At 42.6% G+C, this 16,634-nt stretch overlaps 1 protein-coding gene and 1 long non-coding RNA gene across 12 annotated transcripts in view; one reads left to right on the top strand and one right to left on the bottom strand.

Moving 5' to 3' along the window:
• Window positions 1-16,634, top strand: part of ARHGAP32 (Rho GTPase activating protein 32) — a 264,246-nt gene that overhangs the window by 123,813 nt on the left and 123,799 nt on the right. For 7 of the 11 annotated variants that reach the window (XM_038167597.2, XM_072027724.1, XM_072027729.1 and 4 more), the window contains 3 exons: window positions 389-480; window positions 1,517-1,558; window positions 1,929-2,013. In XM_038167597.2, the coding sequence (XP_038023525.2) occupies window positions 389-480; window positions 1,517-1,558; window positions 1,929-2,013 (219 nt within the window). The remainder of the gene's footprint in view (window positions 1-388; window positions 481-1,516; window positions 1,559-1,928; window positions 2,014-16,634) is intronic. The other 4 variants (XM_072027728.1, XM_072027731.1, XM_072027732.1 and 1 more) reach the window with 1 other exon arrangement.
• On the bottom strand, window positions 11,875-14,694 carry LOC139999437 (uncharacterized). Its single transcript, XR_011804944.1, has 4 exons — window positions 13,508-14,694; window positions 12,997-13,070; window positions 12,585-12,664; window positions 11,875-12,055 (listed from the first exon to the last, which is right to left on the bottom strand). It is a non-coding gene; the product is annotated as an uncharacterized lncRNA (long non-coding RNA).

The raw sequence follows: 16,634 nt of genomic DNA, 5'->3' as shown, positions 1-16,634 counted from the left end.
ACTTGATTTTCTGCCTCATGAGCTATCCAGCTTCTTCCCCTGCCTGAACGCTGCACAGATGTTTGGAAAAATCGGGTACTTAAGGAGGAGTCCAAGGATGGAGTTTAGGAACATGTTACACACCTACGTCTGAAAATCTCTTCTTTAGAAATCAGAAAAAGTAATTAATAAAGTGCTGGATCTCTGGAGTTATTAGCAAGGCTCTACAAAACAGTTGAGGAAGAGATAATCATATACTAAGTTAGAACCCTAATTTCAGTTTTCTTTTTTTCCATGTTTAAGAGGCAAAAGTATAGCTTCTCCCACAAATGAGGTTTGAGCTATGGCCACAGTACGCAATCAACTTTTAAGTTTTTTTTATTCATTTGTTTGTTTGTTTGTTTTGCAGGCAAGAGGTGCAGATATCCCTGACATTCCAGGGGAGTTGCCACTTAGGACTTGTGGCAGCACAGCAAGTATGAAAGTGAAGAATGTGAAAAAGTAAGAGCACTGTTCTTTGATTTTCCTGTATTTGTTGGGCTTCTAGTTTTGATATCCTGGATTTTAGCTGTTGTACTGGAATACAGCTAGGGCATTCAGCAGCCATTTTTGTTAATGTCTTCATCAGAGCAACCAAAATTATAGAATCATTTAGGTTGGAAAGACCTCTAAGATCATCTAGTCCAACCGTTAATCCATCCAAACAAAGTAAATTATAGTTAGAGTGGTCTAAAACTGGGGACATCAGAGGTTTTGTTAGGTCTCTTGCCCATTTTGTGCCATCTAAGCAAGCCTGTTTAAGTTCTGAACCTCACAGTCACTGTGTTTTTAAACTTTTGTAATTTCTCCGGAAACCAATTCATTTAAATATATATATATAGGGTGGCCTATATATATTTTTATTTGTGTTTTACTCTTTTCCTTTTTTTTACATTCTGCCCTGTTCCTCTTCACTGAGTGGGTTTTTTTTTTTCTTTTTTAGGGGTATTTTTTACTTCTCTGGTTTCCCAGATTTTTTTTTTCTGTAAGCTTAGGCTCTTTTTCTCTCTCTTTCACACTCTCCTGGATAATGTAAACCAGCTTACTATGTTTGTAGCTAAGGTTTCAAACCCCTAACCTGTAAAGAGGTTCAAAATTAATCGATATTACTTGACTTGTCTTTGCTAAGAGTGCTGACTTGAGGACCAGAACTCCCTAATATTGATTGATCTGTGCATTCAGATCACCCCTCTGTAGTGCTCTGATGCTGCAAGGGAAATGGCTCTTTGTTCTAGTGCTGAGCAGCCAGATGCTGTATCTCACTTCCCACTTGTATTCCCGTGGGAAGAGAGAGCTAGATAATGACAATCTCATTGGCTCACCACCAGAAATATCTATAGGAGTCTATAATAGCTTCAGCAGAAACGAGAGCATGTTGCAGAGCCAGAGGATCTCCCCGTCAGCCATCACTGTAGCTGGAGACACTTGGGAATAATTATGCCTCACTTTTGAATTTTAAAAAGGCAAAGGATAAATAGCGTTTGTTCTGCACCCTCAGATACATCAACCCGGGACTGATGGGCTGTGATGCCTTTCACAGGTAAAGTTCTACTTTCCTATGTGTCTCGTGTAAGGCTGTTTATTTGCACTGCAAAAATGCATCTGTAAAGGTAGAGCGGCTTGTCCCTGCACCGTTTCTTAAAGACGTGGGCCTTGGTGTTGATGAATTGCCACACAGTTCTTTAAGGATGCAATGATAAAAGCCACTTTGCAATTTAGTTTTCCTTCCTCACTCAGTTCCTTTCTCCACTGTTTCGGTGCATCACATCACCAAACCCCTCTGTTCCCTCGGCTTTGGGTTGAGAAGCTCCTTATTATTTTATATGAGTAACTGCATTTTATAACAGTGCTTGATGCTGAGCATGGTGTCAGTGATTTGCATCTTATGGTGTGCTTTTGATATGCTTCAGGTTATCCTTTACAAAAGGTCATTTTCCGAAGATGGCTGAATGTGCGCATTTCCATTACGAAAATGTGGACTTTGGCAACATACAGGTGAGTTTCAGATTTCTTTTACATACAAAACATCATCATGTTTGTCTGGCTACCAACTAACCTGCTGGGGGAAGCTCCACTGAGGTTTATTCAGTTTATTGTGAAATGTTAGTAATAGGAAGTTAAAGCAATAGCGTCTCTTTCTTTGCAGTTGCTTCTGTGTTCAGGGCCAGAAGCTGTCCTCAGCTGTGTGGCCACCCCTTTGAGGCTGGAGAGGATTTTATTTCCACAGGATTTGGCTGATGTCACGGTTTTAAGACTCCATTAAACATGCATTATTGAGCTGTCTGTAGTAACTGCATGCATATTTTTTAGCTTGTGTGTGTATTTTTAAACAACTGTGTTGTGCATGTATTTATGTAAATATAAAATGTTAATTCAAATTTACTGATTCTCTTCGTGTTATCCGAGCTCTGCATTGTGCACTGCAGCAGCTGTGTCATCAGAATGCAAGAAACTGCTAGTCAGCCTGAGTTGCATTTCTAGAAGTGTGCAGGCTTTATTCCTTTGTGAGCCATCCATCAGAAACATAGGCAGATGCATTTTTCATTGAGGAGTACCGGGGAGGGTTGAAAACCAAGAGTCACTGCTAGTTTCTCATAAATAGGGCACATCTTGTGCTGCACTTTCAGAAACTGGAATGCCTCCAGCATCTGCCAGCCTTGTAGCCAAAAAGAGGTTACAACCTTTTCATTTGTAAAACATTTCCTGTAATACAGTGAATTATTTACAGCTTTTCATGTTTCTGCACCTGACAGTTTTGCAAACAGAATTATGCACCCTTTTTTTCTGTCCTTAAATTCTGACTGAGAAGGTGTGCTCTGGAATTTGGGTCCTGTTCAGGATTCCTATCTGCTGTTACTCACACTTCATGGCTCTAAGTAGATCCACTATTCTGAGCAGGGGCTGCACATACGTTGCAAGACACGTGCACATACAGTAGTTACGTAGAAATTCACATTGCTGACTCAAAAGAACCATTTCAGCTGTGATACATTCTGTTCCACCCCCCAAAAGCTTTCCAGTCTTACCTGAGAAGCGCAAAACCCTGTTCTTTCGCAGTTAAGGTAATGATTGTGGCTGAAACAAAAAAGAAGGAGAGAGGTACTATCCCCAGATGTCCCCAAGGCTCGGTGAGTTAGACAAAGCAGTGGCCTCAGGAGGACACCAGAGCAAAGAGCTCAGTGCTTTGTCAGGTCTCTGGGAGGGGGCTGCTGACTCACAGCAATCCTCGGGCTTCTGAAGCAAAGCTCTGCTTCGTTCAGTTCCTGTCTATAGGAATAGTGTGACTAATCTGCATCCCTATTTTTGTCTCCTGGTAATTTTCTGAGTTGACATCATAGATCTTTCAGTCATTTCAGGGAGAGGTTTTATGTGGAGTAGGTGTTGAGCAGGTTTCTGTACACACGGGGATGGTTTTGGCATTCTGCGATCCTGAGTTCTCCTCTCCATCAGTCAGAGAGGTGGGTGCATTAGCAGACCTCCAGTGCCATGTGCATGCTGCAGAGAGATTACAACCTTTGCCTGTTGCTAGTATTTAAAGGATTTTGAAGACAAATCATTTATTTTGTGGGGTTAAGCATTTCTTGGCATCTTTTAAGGAGGGCAGTGGGTACCTGTATGGTTGATGTGCTGAGTTGTGTGTTCTCAAGAGGGAGAAACCAATTGCAGAAATAAAATCCCAGAATATCTCCTTTACAGATTTTCTTCACGTTGCTGTGCAAAGCATGTGCTGGTGGGCAGTTTGCACAAGCAAGAGCTGGTGCAGTCTGGTGCTGTCTGCAGCTTCCCGTGCCCCTGCTCAGGTGTGCTCTGTGTTACCCCGGCAGAAGGCAGGACACCAGCGGCTGTAACCAGAGCAGTGTCTGGCTGAAATACCTGGGGAGGGATAGCAGGGGAAGAAAAAGCAGTCCTGGGTGTTCAGCTCTATCTCAGTGTCTGTGCCACAGAGTCAGAAGGATGGTCAACAGCCGCGCGGGAGCCTGATGGAATGTGTTGGGGGCAGCCAGTTGAGTCTTTTCTGCTGCCTCTGAGAAGCCCTACACAGAACCGAAGCCTTACTCACCCAAATGTGCTCTTTGCTGTTTGTGTGCCTAAAGCCAAACAAGTGCTTAAACAAGGTGAATCAGGCCCTAAATACCAGCTCCGTGCCTCTTGCTCTTCCCCTTTTCTAAGCAAGATTCCTGATAGATTCCCACGGTGTGGTTTCTTTTTAATAGGGATAAAAATATCATGAGAACAGAGCTCTGCTCCTGACATAGGGAAGAACAGAGCATTACAGTATTTCCTTAGGAGGAGAAGACCGGTGTTAATGGCAAAATAAATGCAAGCTATTAATACAACAGCAGTATTAGTTTACAGTCTTAAAAATAGGTTCATATAGGGCTCATACATTTTAATCAAGTGGCTTTCATTGGTGGCTCCTTTGTGATAACAAAGTAGACTAGAGAATAGCAGTAGGATGAAGTGACTTGTAATTGACAGCTTGGCACCTAATAGCGAATTACCAAGTTGCATCTGAGGGGGTAGTGGGTGTAAACTCCTTTCAAAATCTATTCACTGTTAAAAATTTGCATAGTAGAAATGCAGCATTATCTGGCTGTGTCAGTAATTGTGTAATGCTGTCTATTAACAGCCTGGCCAAATTTCAGATTGTTTTGTAACGTTTATGTCACTTGTAATATGGTCTCATGCTGCAATTGGTATTAATATCTTGGCATTTCACCTCATGAGATCGTTTTAAATTAACTTCGAGATGTATAAAAAGGGGTTTGTTCTCTTCCTAGCACTGTGCTAACAAAACTACATGCATTTTGGGAGGCTTTTCTCTTCAGAGATGTTCTGGTACGCTGCTTTCAACAGCCACATATTTTACCCTTATCTGTGTCTGGCCAGCAAGACGCGTGTTGCATGGGCAGGAAATTTCTGGTTTACCAGGCAAAAGCTGTATTCATGACAAAGGTAGCTGCTGTCAAAGCTGCAGTTACAGGATGGGCTTTACAAATTGCATCAGTGCCAGAAATCCACTGGTATTCTGCTGAAATACTTCATATTTATTACTGCATTTATTTTTCATGCACGTATCATTTTTAACTTTATGACGAAAAGCCAGGTTCTGCACAGACCGTTTGTTTTAGTCTGATACTGGGTGAGTATTTAAGAGCTTTGTTGCAGGAACAGAACTGTGGTTCAGCCCTCTGTGGTCTGTGTCCCCCAAATTAGATGTTATTAGGCCACAGCTAGGCTGTGATCACTCAGCGTTGGTTAGGTCGGTTCTGCTGCCTGCCTTCGCTCTTGAGGTCTGCTCTGCCTTTCCACAGGTCTTGGCTAACGTCCATCTGTGATGCCTCTCCTGTCTCTAGAACATCCAAATCCAACCAATTAATATACAAAGTAGACATTGCTTATGCAGGTATTGCTGTACAGAGCATCTTAATGTTCAGTTAAGCACCAAAATACAGGGTTGGAAGTCCTCAGTGCCTCTTCCAGGTTTTCTTACACTGACATTTCCGAGTACAGGTAGGCAGGAAAGTTCACCGCGTGCTTAACTTCAGAAGTGCCTAAATCATCCCAATGTGACATAGCATGCTCAGAATCAGTTTCACAGGTAGCATCTTAAATTTAAACGTGATTTCAGTGTGCTAGAGGGGGAGAATCCCCTCCCTTGTACTGCTGGCCTCACTGCTTTTGGTGCACCCCAGGGTATGTCAGTGTGTGCTCTGGGCTGTGAGCACACACTGACAGCTCCTGTCCAACTTCTCATCCACCGGTGTGCCCAAGTCCTTCTCCTCAGGGCTGCTCTCAATCCAGTCATCCCCCGGCCTGTTCTGGTGCTTGGGATGCCCTGACCCAGGTGCAGGACCTTGCCCTTGCCCTGTTGAACTTCATGAGGTTCGTGTGGACCTGTTTCTCATGCCCATCTGGGTCCCTCTGGATGGCATCCCTTCCGTCTGTTGCATCAGCTGCACCACTAAGCCTGGTGTCATCCACAAGTGTGCTGTTTTTGTCAATAATAAAGATATTGAAGAGCATCGGTCCCAGCATGGACCCCTGAGGGACACCACTCGTTGCTGATCTCCTGGACATGGGGCTGTCGACCACAGCTCTCCGGATGCAGCCGTCCGGCCAGTTCCTGGTGCACCAAACATCCTGCCCCTCAAGCCCCTCTCTGGGCCATTAATATGAACAGGAGAAACAGTGGCCAGGTATTCACCAAGTGTCTGTACTGCCTGCCAGAAATAAAGATTTTGTCTTCACGTGAAACAATTAAGGAATTATCTTCAGTTGAGGAGATTTTAGTAATGGAATATGAGAGCTGATGAATTCTCTGCTTCCCAGATGATAGGGGTTTTTCAGGGAGCAAATAATCAGTAAAGCAGAGAAAGTGCTGTAATGCACATTCATATCGCTTCAGCTATCTTGCCTTTGGCACGGATTTACCCCTTCGCACAGCACGGTCTCTGTCTCGCTGTGGTTGTGTTTGTGTAGCTGCCTTCTAAAAATAAAACCCCGTCAGAACAGGACTGGATTACGGCGCATGGAAGATCCTCTCCTCCTTATCTGTTAAGCCCTGGCATTGCAAGTGATAGGAGCGTGTTATCAGTGGTAAAGGAAGTATTTGAAGCAGAATCACTTCCGCCGGTGGAGGCATCAGCTGCCAGGAATTCCTGCTGCAGCTCAGCACATTGTTTGCTGTTTGAATGCCTTTGGCAAGCAGCAGCCTTCCAGCCAAGACGCTGGGCTGCATTTCAGTGGTGGCTGTGGTTTGCATCTGTAATTGCATTTTCCTGTCGTGTCTTAAGAGTTAGAAGCATTGCAAAGAGCAGTTCAATTTTCTGGTGCCTTTTATCAACAAAGTCTGTTGAGAAGATGTTTTGGGGGGTCTTCCTCTTCTGGTGATTTGTCTTTTTTTTTCTTCTATTTAATAATCCTGTGGGGAAGAGGGTGGGGAGGGGAAGTGTGCTTGTGAAGGTCTCCCTCTATTAATCATACAAATTTATTTTTTTTCCTGTGATGGATTGCAAAGGAAACAAAACTGGGAAAGCCTGCCCAGATGCCCTCCTCTGGAGCTAACTGGGGTGCTTTAACATGTTTTGTCAATGACTAAAGGCCGAAACATCTTTGCACAGATCAACCAGAAGCAACAGGAATGTCAGTGCTCCCTGACCTGTGTCTGTGTGGGGTCAGACAGCTCCCATCTCCTTCCAGCCGTGATTGGAAACGAAGCCTGTGCCCTGCCGTCGGTGGAGGAGGGATTGTTCGTTCCCTCAGCTCTCCTGTGGGCATGGCAATTTCAGCGTCTTGGCTGTCATGACCAGCTGCAGGCTAGAATGTCTTCATTTATTCCACCCATTTGTGAAGTGTTTAAAGAGGAAAGAAGTATTTATTTAAAAAAGTGAAACATTAAATAGCAGTCCTCCCTGCCTGGCTCGTTCCCTTGAAAAGATGGAAGTGCATAGTAAAATCCCCCAAACTGGCCTGATTTTTGCTGTGTGTTCATGCTGTGAAAAATAATTTTGCTTGGTTTTGCTTGGTCTTTAAAAACATCTGAGTGGTTATGGCATGGTATACCACACTGAATACTACATGGTGCTCCATTTTAGCCTGCCTTCCATCTGTGGGTGCTGTCACTCTCTCCCTGTGCCTGTTCCCTTGTTCTGGCAAGTTGTGTCTCCTTCTGCAGAGCAAAGCCCCCTCCTCCCGACTGCCTTTTCCGTATGGTTTCTGTACCATCACCTTCTAAGTGGCAGGGGGGAGATGTTGCAAGGGCTGCTCTTAAGGACATGGGTATAGAAAAACAACGATGTTCATAATGTGGAAACTGCTTCTATTAACTTAATAACTCCAGCCACAACTCCCTTAAAATTGGCACAGTCTACAGCCAAGATCAACAGATTTCTAAAATTTGGAGTCTCTAGGCGAAGCTTCTCAATGCCAAAAAAGTGAGGAAAATACTCAAGTAAGTTCACCTCAGTTTTTGGATTCTTCTACTTCCCGGTTCTGCATCCAGCTTGCCACTCAGAAAAATTCCTCCCTGGAACAAGATCACACCTGTGAAATTCCAGCTTGTTTGGTTTTCTTCCAGCACGGATTTTAAAGTGGGAGGATGACTTCAGGTGTGGAAGCGTTGATCTCTCTCCACGATGCCTCACTACAGCTGCTGGCACGCTCAGGACTTGTTTTACGGTTGTTGCTGGCTGTAGAGCAAGCTAACAGCCTTGTTAGTGAGCTCTCTTCAACAGGCAAGGTTCACATAAATTGTCTACCACTCTGTAAAACCTGCTAAAAAAGACTGTCAGGAGGTAATTTCAAGGCTAAGGAGGGGATCAGCATCTTGTTGCACTCCTTCCTCCCCTTGGCTGGCGGTTACCGGAACGATGACTTTATAAATCTGTTTTATCTTTTTTAAAAAGCAAAAGCTAATTTGTCTGCCATTGCTCAGCTGGCTGATTATTGAATTGCCTTTCATAGGGAGGAAAGGTTTTTATTCCTCTCCGTCTTTCTTTAGATGAGCTCTGTCAGATTTCCTTTATTCTAAGGAAATTGAAAGGAATTTATTTTTACGTCCTTTATTTTAAGCTCATCATCATCAAAGTATATAAATAGAAGGATAGACTATAACCTGCAAATTGTTGTTAAAAGCAAATGAGATTGTACCTGTTAATTCCGTTGAATTAGTATTGTTGTTACTTTTTTCTCCTTTTGCCTCTGGGTGCTTTTGAACATTCGTATGGGACGACTCGTGTCTCCTCTGGGTGTGCTTCACCAGAGCAGAGCCCAGCTGGGTCAAGTGGCAAAGCGAGGGCACTCCGAGAGTCTGAGCATTGCTCACCCGGTGTGTTTCTGCTCCGTCTTATTGTGACATTAGAAAATAACCATGCAAATTTGGGTAAGCATTTTCTTTGACTTAAATACCTTGAGGCAGGCGATGTGCTGAGGACCGGCAGGCCAGGGTGGTTTCAGGGAAGTCTCTGTGCCCTTGGCTCTTCTTTGCAGCTGAGGATTTCTAGCACTCACATTTGAAAACGGTGACCTCCTGCAGGAACCCAGGTTACTTTTTACTCCCCCTGCATTTAACGCTGAAAATATAGCAAACTTGTTTGTGGATTTTTGTCTTTACTGGTGCATAGTGGCTCTTTGATGACATGAGTAAGTCTTAAAAGTGACCATAATAAGCCCAGCTGTTAGCTCTGGCGTTGACCCCTTGCCGTTTGCCACCATCATAAATCATCTTTAGCAGCATGTCACAGAACTGTAAAAAAATTGTTTTAATTAGTAACTGGAGCAGAGTTGTGTTGGAAAATTTTTCTTCCCTCAGGTTTAATGACCTGAAAAAAACACAGATGTATTATATGTATAATTAAAATATATTAAAAATTTACAAGGAATCCATGTGCTCCAGAAAAGTAATCCCTATTTCACTAGTGTTTCATAGGCTGAAAGAGGATTAAAACTCTTTGTTTTATACACAATAAGCCGTACTGCTAACAAGAGAAACGTTTAAATGAACCTTGTGTTGTGCTCACAGATCTGCAAGCATGCTGAGCCTGTGTGGTTTTAACAGCTAGAAACTTGGTATCAGTACAATCCCTGGGATTTCTAGAAGCAGAGGTGTGGTTTTACATATGGAGGTTTGTCATGCCAGTACCAAATACCGTTTGGACCATTTACATGTTGTGTTCACTGTGCCTGCTTACAAAAAGGGAAATTTGTTTCGTTTGTGCTTGGGGGCCACATCTTGAGATTGTTTGATGGCAGAGTTGGCAGCTCAGGGGTAGGAAGTTGGGCTGCAAATTAGGAAGCTGTTTGTTCATTTATTCATTAATTAGCATCCCAGTGGAATGTGGGTGCCTGTGAGTTGTAGCTATAAGTGTTTGTCTTCGTGTCCTGGCTGAGAAGTGTGGGTGGGAGGAGGCGAGGGCTGCTTGCGAGGAGATCCCTTGCCCCATTCATCTGAGCATCCCAGGCGTGCTGTGGCTGTGGTGCTAGACACGCCGTGTGTCCAGGAGCTCTGTGGAGCTCCTCGTGTGATCTGCTTTCCAGCTGGGTTCCAGACCTGGAAAATCAGCGCTGCTTCTCCACCTGCTTCTCTCAGTAACGTAGCATGCGGCATGGCAAAATCAAGCTTGTTCTCTCGTTATAAAATCAGAGAAGAGCTGTCTTTGAGTGCTCAAGGAAAAGCTTGTCGCTGCTCTCAAACTTTGATGGTCTACCCTGAAAGGCAAGAAAGTGTAGAAGAAAGCACTTGAGCTAATGGTGTTTGCATACTACATGTGAAAATGTTTGCTGTACTGTGACAGGACTCTTAATGCAGCACACATAGCTGTACGTGTACCACAGAGGATGTTTCTAGATCTGCTACGCCGAGACCCAAGTTTTCTTGTTTGTTTTACTTGCAACAGAGACAGATTTGTGCAGAAGATTTCCCGTGAACCTAAACTTTCCCAAGGGTCTGGGTTCAGACAGATTTTTCGTTTTAAATGGGTAAGCGTGCACACAGGCACATATTCTCACCCACGCGTACCATTGTAATGTCTAGGAGGCATTTAAACATGTTTGTAGACTTTGATAGTTCTGTTATTTTATCCCTTGCTGTGGTGTGTGTGTGTGGAAAATGGAGGCTTCTGTTTCCTCCTGGGCATCCATACCAAAAAGCTCTTTGATCTCTGGTGAGTATTCCAGAGATATCAATTCCTTATTTCCTCTGCCTTTTCATTTCTGGCTATTGTGTCAACAAAACCTGCAAATTCAGGTTGTTTTCATGGCAAAGCAGTGTAAAATTGAATGCTACCATTAAACATCATGTTGAAGCAGTTTAGCAGTGCACTTGTGGCTTGGGTTTGTTTGTTTTTATTTTATTTGATTTATTTTTACTTGAAGGAAGAAGCTCATGATGCTTTCACATCCTCTTCAAGATTCATTCTCCTAAAGTGTAGTTTTTAAAAATTTATCTTTAAAATAACTGAAGAAACTTTGATTTTAGTATCTGTTTTTTTTTCTTTCCATCCTTCTACCATATGAATTAAAGAACCATTAATAATAACTAAATAACTTGCTATGGGACATATTTTTAAGGTGCAAGACCTTTCCTATATTTCCCAGAAGGAGCTTTTATGAGAAGCTTGTTTAGGCCTGCATGCAAATGTTTAAAGCCCCATCAAGTGTTTTTCTGAATGACTGGGGACTGCTTTGTGAGTTGCAGTCAGAGCTCACACCTCTAACTGCAGAGCGAGCTTTTGGCACCATCATGCTCAGAATTATGTCAGTAATAATTCAGAGGAAAGACTGTTGCTTAATAGATACCAGCAAACCCAGCATTATAGCAAGTTGGAAATGAAGATGTATAGTGCTGTATGCTTTATGTATGCTCAGGATCCATGAACCTGCCCTAAAATTAATCCTGTTCTATTGGAAGAATGATGAAGCTTATAAATGTGGTTATAAAACAAGTTGCCTTCTAGAAAATCTCATTCTTGGGGTAGGTGATGTTGTCTGGTCCTGCCAATTTATGTTTAGATACTAACAAAAATTCTCGTGAGTTACCTTGAAATTCAGTGCAGCTGTGTAATTGCTCTTTACAGAGCTTGGGTGTTAAACTTATTTATTGCAAATATGACATGTCAAAACATTCAGTCTTTAAAGTGACTGATTTTGGACCAAGTTCCCATTTACCAGCTTGAAGTATTCAAACAACCAAAACAACTTCTGTTATTTTTACAGTGTGAATCCAGGATTTTACTTTTATAAGCTGGTAAATTATTGACAAACTGTGTGTGTGCTGAGTCCCACAGTAATTATAGGTGCAGCAATCCTGGAATGAACACGGATGCCAGTGGGAGCTGGAGCCTTGGGTTAGGAAGGATTTGCATGGAAGAAGAAGCGTCATATTGGGACAAGGGTGCTGCCTTGTTCAGGTGAGGGGAACTCAGGCTTCTTTAGCCCTAAGTGTAAGGCTTGAGAAGCATCAGATCCAGATTCAGAGCCCACTTCCATGCAACTTCTCTTGTGGCTCAAGGTTTGTTTTAACGCCAGGCCTTGCCATCTGTTTTAAAATGAAATAAAAGTTAGATTGGGTTTGGAAACTCTTCTCGGAGAAGTGACCTCTTACTCTAGTGCATGCGTTTTGAATTATTAATGCATTTTAGCAGTAGCACCAGAGCTGTGATATGCACTTTGAGAACACCCGGGACAAGCTCTGCTGGTTTTTATTTCCCCCAGTACATGGTCTGCATTTCTTCCAGCTCTGCCAAGCCTCCCTTTATCCATCACTTTCTAGTTACTTTAAACTAAGTAGAGTTCAAACTAAGCAGAAGATCTTTTTAGAGCTGGTTTGTGTTGCTGCTGAATCAGAGGGCACAGAGAAGTTTTTGTCCTTCACTGAGCTGTGAATATTTTCATTCTGCCTCTCCTGTCTAAAGGATTTGCAGGCTGCTAATAAAGATCCAAACACAAGTTCTGGTTGGGTGGCGGGAAGTGGGAAAGCACATCCAGCCTTTTAGAGGTGTCCGAATATTGCATTGGTTATAAAGACATTACCTCAACTGAAGATGTGCAGAGGATGAAATACATACCTGCACTGTTCGGAATAACGTTGGTGAGAAGCCATCAAGGACAAAGACATCTTTTGTTTTTTAAAAGGTTTAAAGATTATCTGCAAAGATTAAAAGGAGTTTTACGTCCGAGGTCTCAGATTACTAGAATACCTTTTTGGTTTTGAATTATTATTATTGTATTTTTCCTGTTACTGATCTGCAGGATTATCAGTATTTCTGTATCCGTGCTGTGGTTTGCTTGCCATTAGGTGTAGCTTTTCACGTGTAAAGTCACTTCCCGCTCAGACGTGTCATAGGAAGGGAGAGCTCCGAGCACAAATGCCTCTGGTCATGCTCATGCTGTGAACAGCACATGTGCTTCTGCCCACCTCCCTGCCTGCTGCCCCCTAAAACCAACGAACAATTAACAAAAGGATCATCTCTGCCATACCGTGCTTCCCCTTCTGGCGTCTCCTCTCAGGCAGCAGTTAAAGATCGGGCTAGACATGGCTGAGGCCCTCAGGCCTGCCATAAAAAAAAAACAACAAACAGGTAAAACATTAGGTTATTTTCAGGTTCTAAAGAAAAAACAAATCCTAGAGTTCTACATTAAAAAAGGAAGATAAACTCTCACTGCAAGCAAGCGCCAAAATCTGTGCTGCGGGGTCTTTGTTGTTGCTTTGTGTTCTGAAAGGAAAATTGAGGATTTTAATCTGAATTTGGTTGCTGTGGAAGAAGACACAGGTTGGTAACTTCTCATTGTATGAATATTTGTGTACTACTTTAAGGGGTTTGTCTGCTTGATTTCTGCTTTTTTAGAGAATAGGAAGGTTGCATCAGACTTGAAGATTTCTCAGGAGTAAGTTAAGTAGGAACTTTTTAACAGGAAACCTTCAATTAAAAGCAGGTCTCATACTGCCCCATTCTTTTTTTAACAAGAGAGAACTCTAAGCCTTTCTTACCTCTAAGATGGTGCCTTGTCCTTCGTTGCCTGCTGTGCTGCTGGGAGCTCTTCATGAGCAGTGAGATATTTTTAAGATTAATTACCCATAATTACTATTCACGCCCAGAGAGACCAAAAAATAATAGGAGCTTGTAATTGCAACTGATTTTTGAAGTCTGCTAATTAGGAACTTACCTAATTATGGCCACAGCTTTGGCTGTGATCTTTTCAAAAGTCAGGTAAAGCCGTGCTGGGGTTGGTCAGTATTTTGACCTGGAAATTTCTTGTTTTGGCCTTGATCTTGGCAATTTCAGTAAACGATGCTCTTCCTTCTAAAGTATTTCCTCTGTAGTACTCCAGCGCCAGTTGTGCCGTGGGCACGATGGCCAAGGAATTCAGAAGTGCACCAGGTCTTGGTGTAATCAATGGGGGGCACTTAGCTGTGGTGTCATTCTTTAGGAAAAAGATGAGCACGACCTTCTTCACATTGCTTCCCTTTCAGGTCTTAGACAAAATCAGTCACCATCTGCCTGTGCAAGTCTTGTCACATGAAAAAGGGTGAAAGTCAGATGTCAGAGGCATTTGTGCTCACAGTGTTTCGTCTTGTGTACATTAAGTTTACTCTGCAATTAAATCTGTACTGCTTTGAGGTGCCTTTGAACTGTCAGGGTATTCCAAAGGGGAGCCGTGATCAAGAATAAATCCACGTTGTGTAACGAAAGTTGCACTTCCTGAGGTCAGGCTGCACTCTTAGTAAATAATGCTGCTGCACTTCTCTAAAACTTTTTTGTTGGGCTGTTTTTCAGGGTTAGTTTACATGGCATTTTCATATTTTGAGTCTCCTTTGATTTGGATACTTTGTAAGATGCAGATGAAACAATTCCTACAAGCAGTGAAATGTGAATTATGTTAAAATAGGTGTTCCTTTGCTTGTTTCTCCCCTTTCCCCCAAGTCTATTGTATATTAATTTTCAGAATCCATCTGTCATTTCTTTGGTTGCTTAGGAATAGCTGAGATGTAAAGTGTGTTCCGAACTGATTTTAACAGAAGTTTCAATGGTGCTGTCAGAGTTTGTTAAACTTTTTTTTATCCTTTAATTGAAAGAAAGCAGTGAGGTTGCCATCTCTGCCAGGTTTGTGTAGGATGTTTTGATTTAAAACCAAACCTAAACTATTTGCTGGCGTGGTTTTTTTCAAGAGTCAAGTGTTGCTTTCCCCTCTCAGCTTGGTTCAACTTGTGCCTAACGTCGTTAAGACGAGAACTTGGGTCATACATTGACTCTTCTAGAGACAGTCCTGAAAAAAATAACGTTTCATTTTTCTATTAGATTAAAAAAAGCAAAACAAATAAAAAAAAGTGAGAGGGGGACGACTTCCATTTTTAACAACAAAGTACCGATGTACTCTTCCAGTTCTTGTGTATCAAATGGATACATTTTTTAGTTTTCCTTTGAAAATCACCTTGGATGTGGTGATGTACTATACTTTCTGCTACAGTTAGGGATGTATTTGTCTTGCAAGTTGCTGTGATCAGATTAAGGCTAAAACCACCACTGTAAAACAAACTATATCTGCATCAGTAATACTAAATCTCATTGCTACCATAACGTGTCCTTGAATTCCAGAAGGACTACAGCATGGATTACACATAAGCCCTGCGCTGTCAGGTATGCTGCGTGTGCACACTCCAGCGTTCCCCAGACAGAAATTCGTTCATTTAGATACACTCACTTCAGTGGCTATAGACAGTCTGAGTTACTGGAAGGCCTGTAGCATTTTACATCTTGTGTGTGCTCATTTAGACAAGCTATTGCATCAGAGCTTTCTGTAGGTGAGTGTTTGTTCTACTCCCAGTTGCTGACAATTCACTGTTTTCTTTTGGAAACTAAGAAGTTCTTCATACAAAGCTTAACAGAACTGCCCGGATAATACAGTGAAATAAGACTTTGAATTCTTTGTTTGTCCACAATTTGGAGCTGTGGGGGGCTGTCTGCTGGAATTGCTCTGCTCCTTGCTCTCCTGCACGTGGCAGTGCTTCCCATGCGAGTCTGTCACTGCCACCACAAACCATTCGCCTCTGGCTGTGGGGCCGGGCAGTTGGGCACAGGGCGATGAGCATCACGTCACCCGCTGGGAGGAACCGAGTCACCTGCATTGCTGGGTGGCCTCAGGGGTGCCGTATCGGCGTGGCTGATGCTGTTATTCTTATCCTCGTGGTTGTCTTCATCAACGTCAGGCAGAGCTGAATCATAACAGCCCATCTCCTGGAGGTCTGCAGAAATCCAGAGAACAAGTGTGTCAGAAGAGCAAACTTCTTAGGAGCTTTCAAAGAGTACACAATGGCAAAGTTAAACCAAAAGCTTTTCTCTTTGGAGAGTGCAGTTAAATGCTCGAATGCAGAACTGGAAGCTCAGCTCCGTGATTCCAGTGGGGAGATCTCAGGTGGAGCCTGCAAGGTGTACACCTGGTTCCAGTGTGACCCAAGTTGTTCAAAAACCACCTTCCCTGATCTGTCATCTGGGAAATTTAAAGGTTAAAATTTTCTTTTCAAATCTTTGTTGCCTTATCTTCTGCCTCTGGCATTTTAGTGGTGTTTTCTAGAGTGAAAATCTGTGGTTTTTAGATCCATGAACTTTTATGGAGTTTTCCTGTATTTGTAACTTTTGAAGTTTACTCTATTGGAGACAGCCAATTAAGGTTTTGAGACATGGATCAAAACCAAACAAATAAACAAAAAATGCCCACAAGATAAGTTTTACGAAACATTTCGTAAAAATAAAAATAATCCTATTTATAGAGCTTTTCCAAGATTATTTCTGTAATACCATGGATAGAAGGCATTTTGCTTTACTGTCCTTGCTGCCCTTTACCGAGTCAACATACAGAAGGTGCATTCTTTTATCTGCAAAAGCATTTTTCTTCCTCCCCTGGGATTTTGGAAATGCATGTGATATACTGCTTTGCCCCATGACATAAATAATCCGTGGCAGGCAAGTAATGGGGTAATTCCTGTGTGTGCTTGCAGTCTGGAAAATACAGCTTCACGATTTCCAGTTGGCCACCGTGAGTTTGCAATCCATTTCATATAAGCACTGGAAAAAAAACAGCATTGAAGTGGTCATGGTCTCGAGTGACATGAAATGTCG

This window comes from Anas platyrhynchos, chromosome 25 (genome assembly GCF_047663525.1).
Source record: "Anas platyrhynchos isolate ZD024472 breed Pekin duck chromosome 25, IASCAAS_PekinDuck_T2T, whole genome shotgun sequence".
Lineage (NCBI taxonomy): Eukaryota > Metazoa > Chordata > Aves > Anseriformes > Anatidae > Anas > Anas platyrhynchos.
The sequence above is the reverse complement of the archived record's forward strand: the minus strand, read 5'-3'. Positions and strand labels throughout refer to the sequence as shown.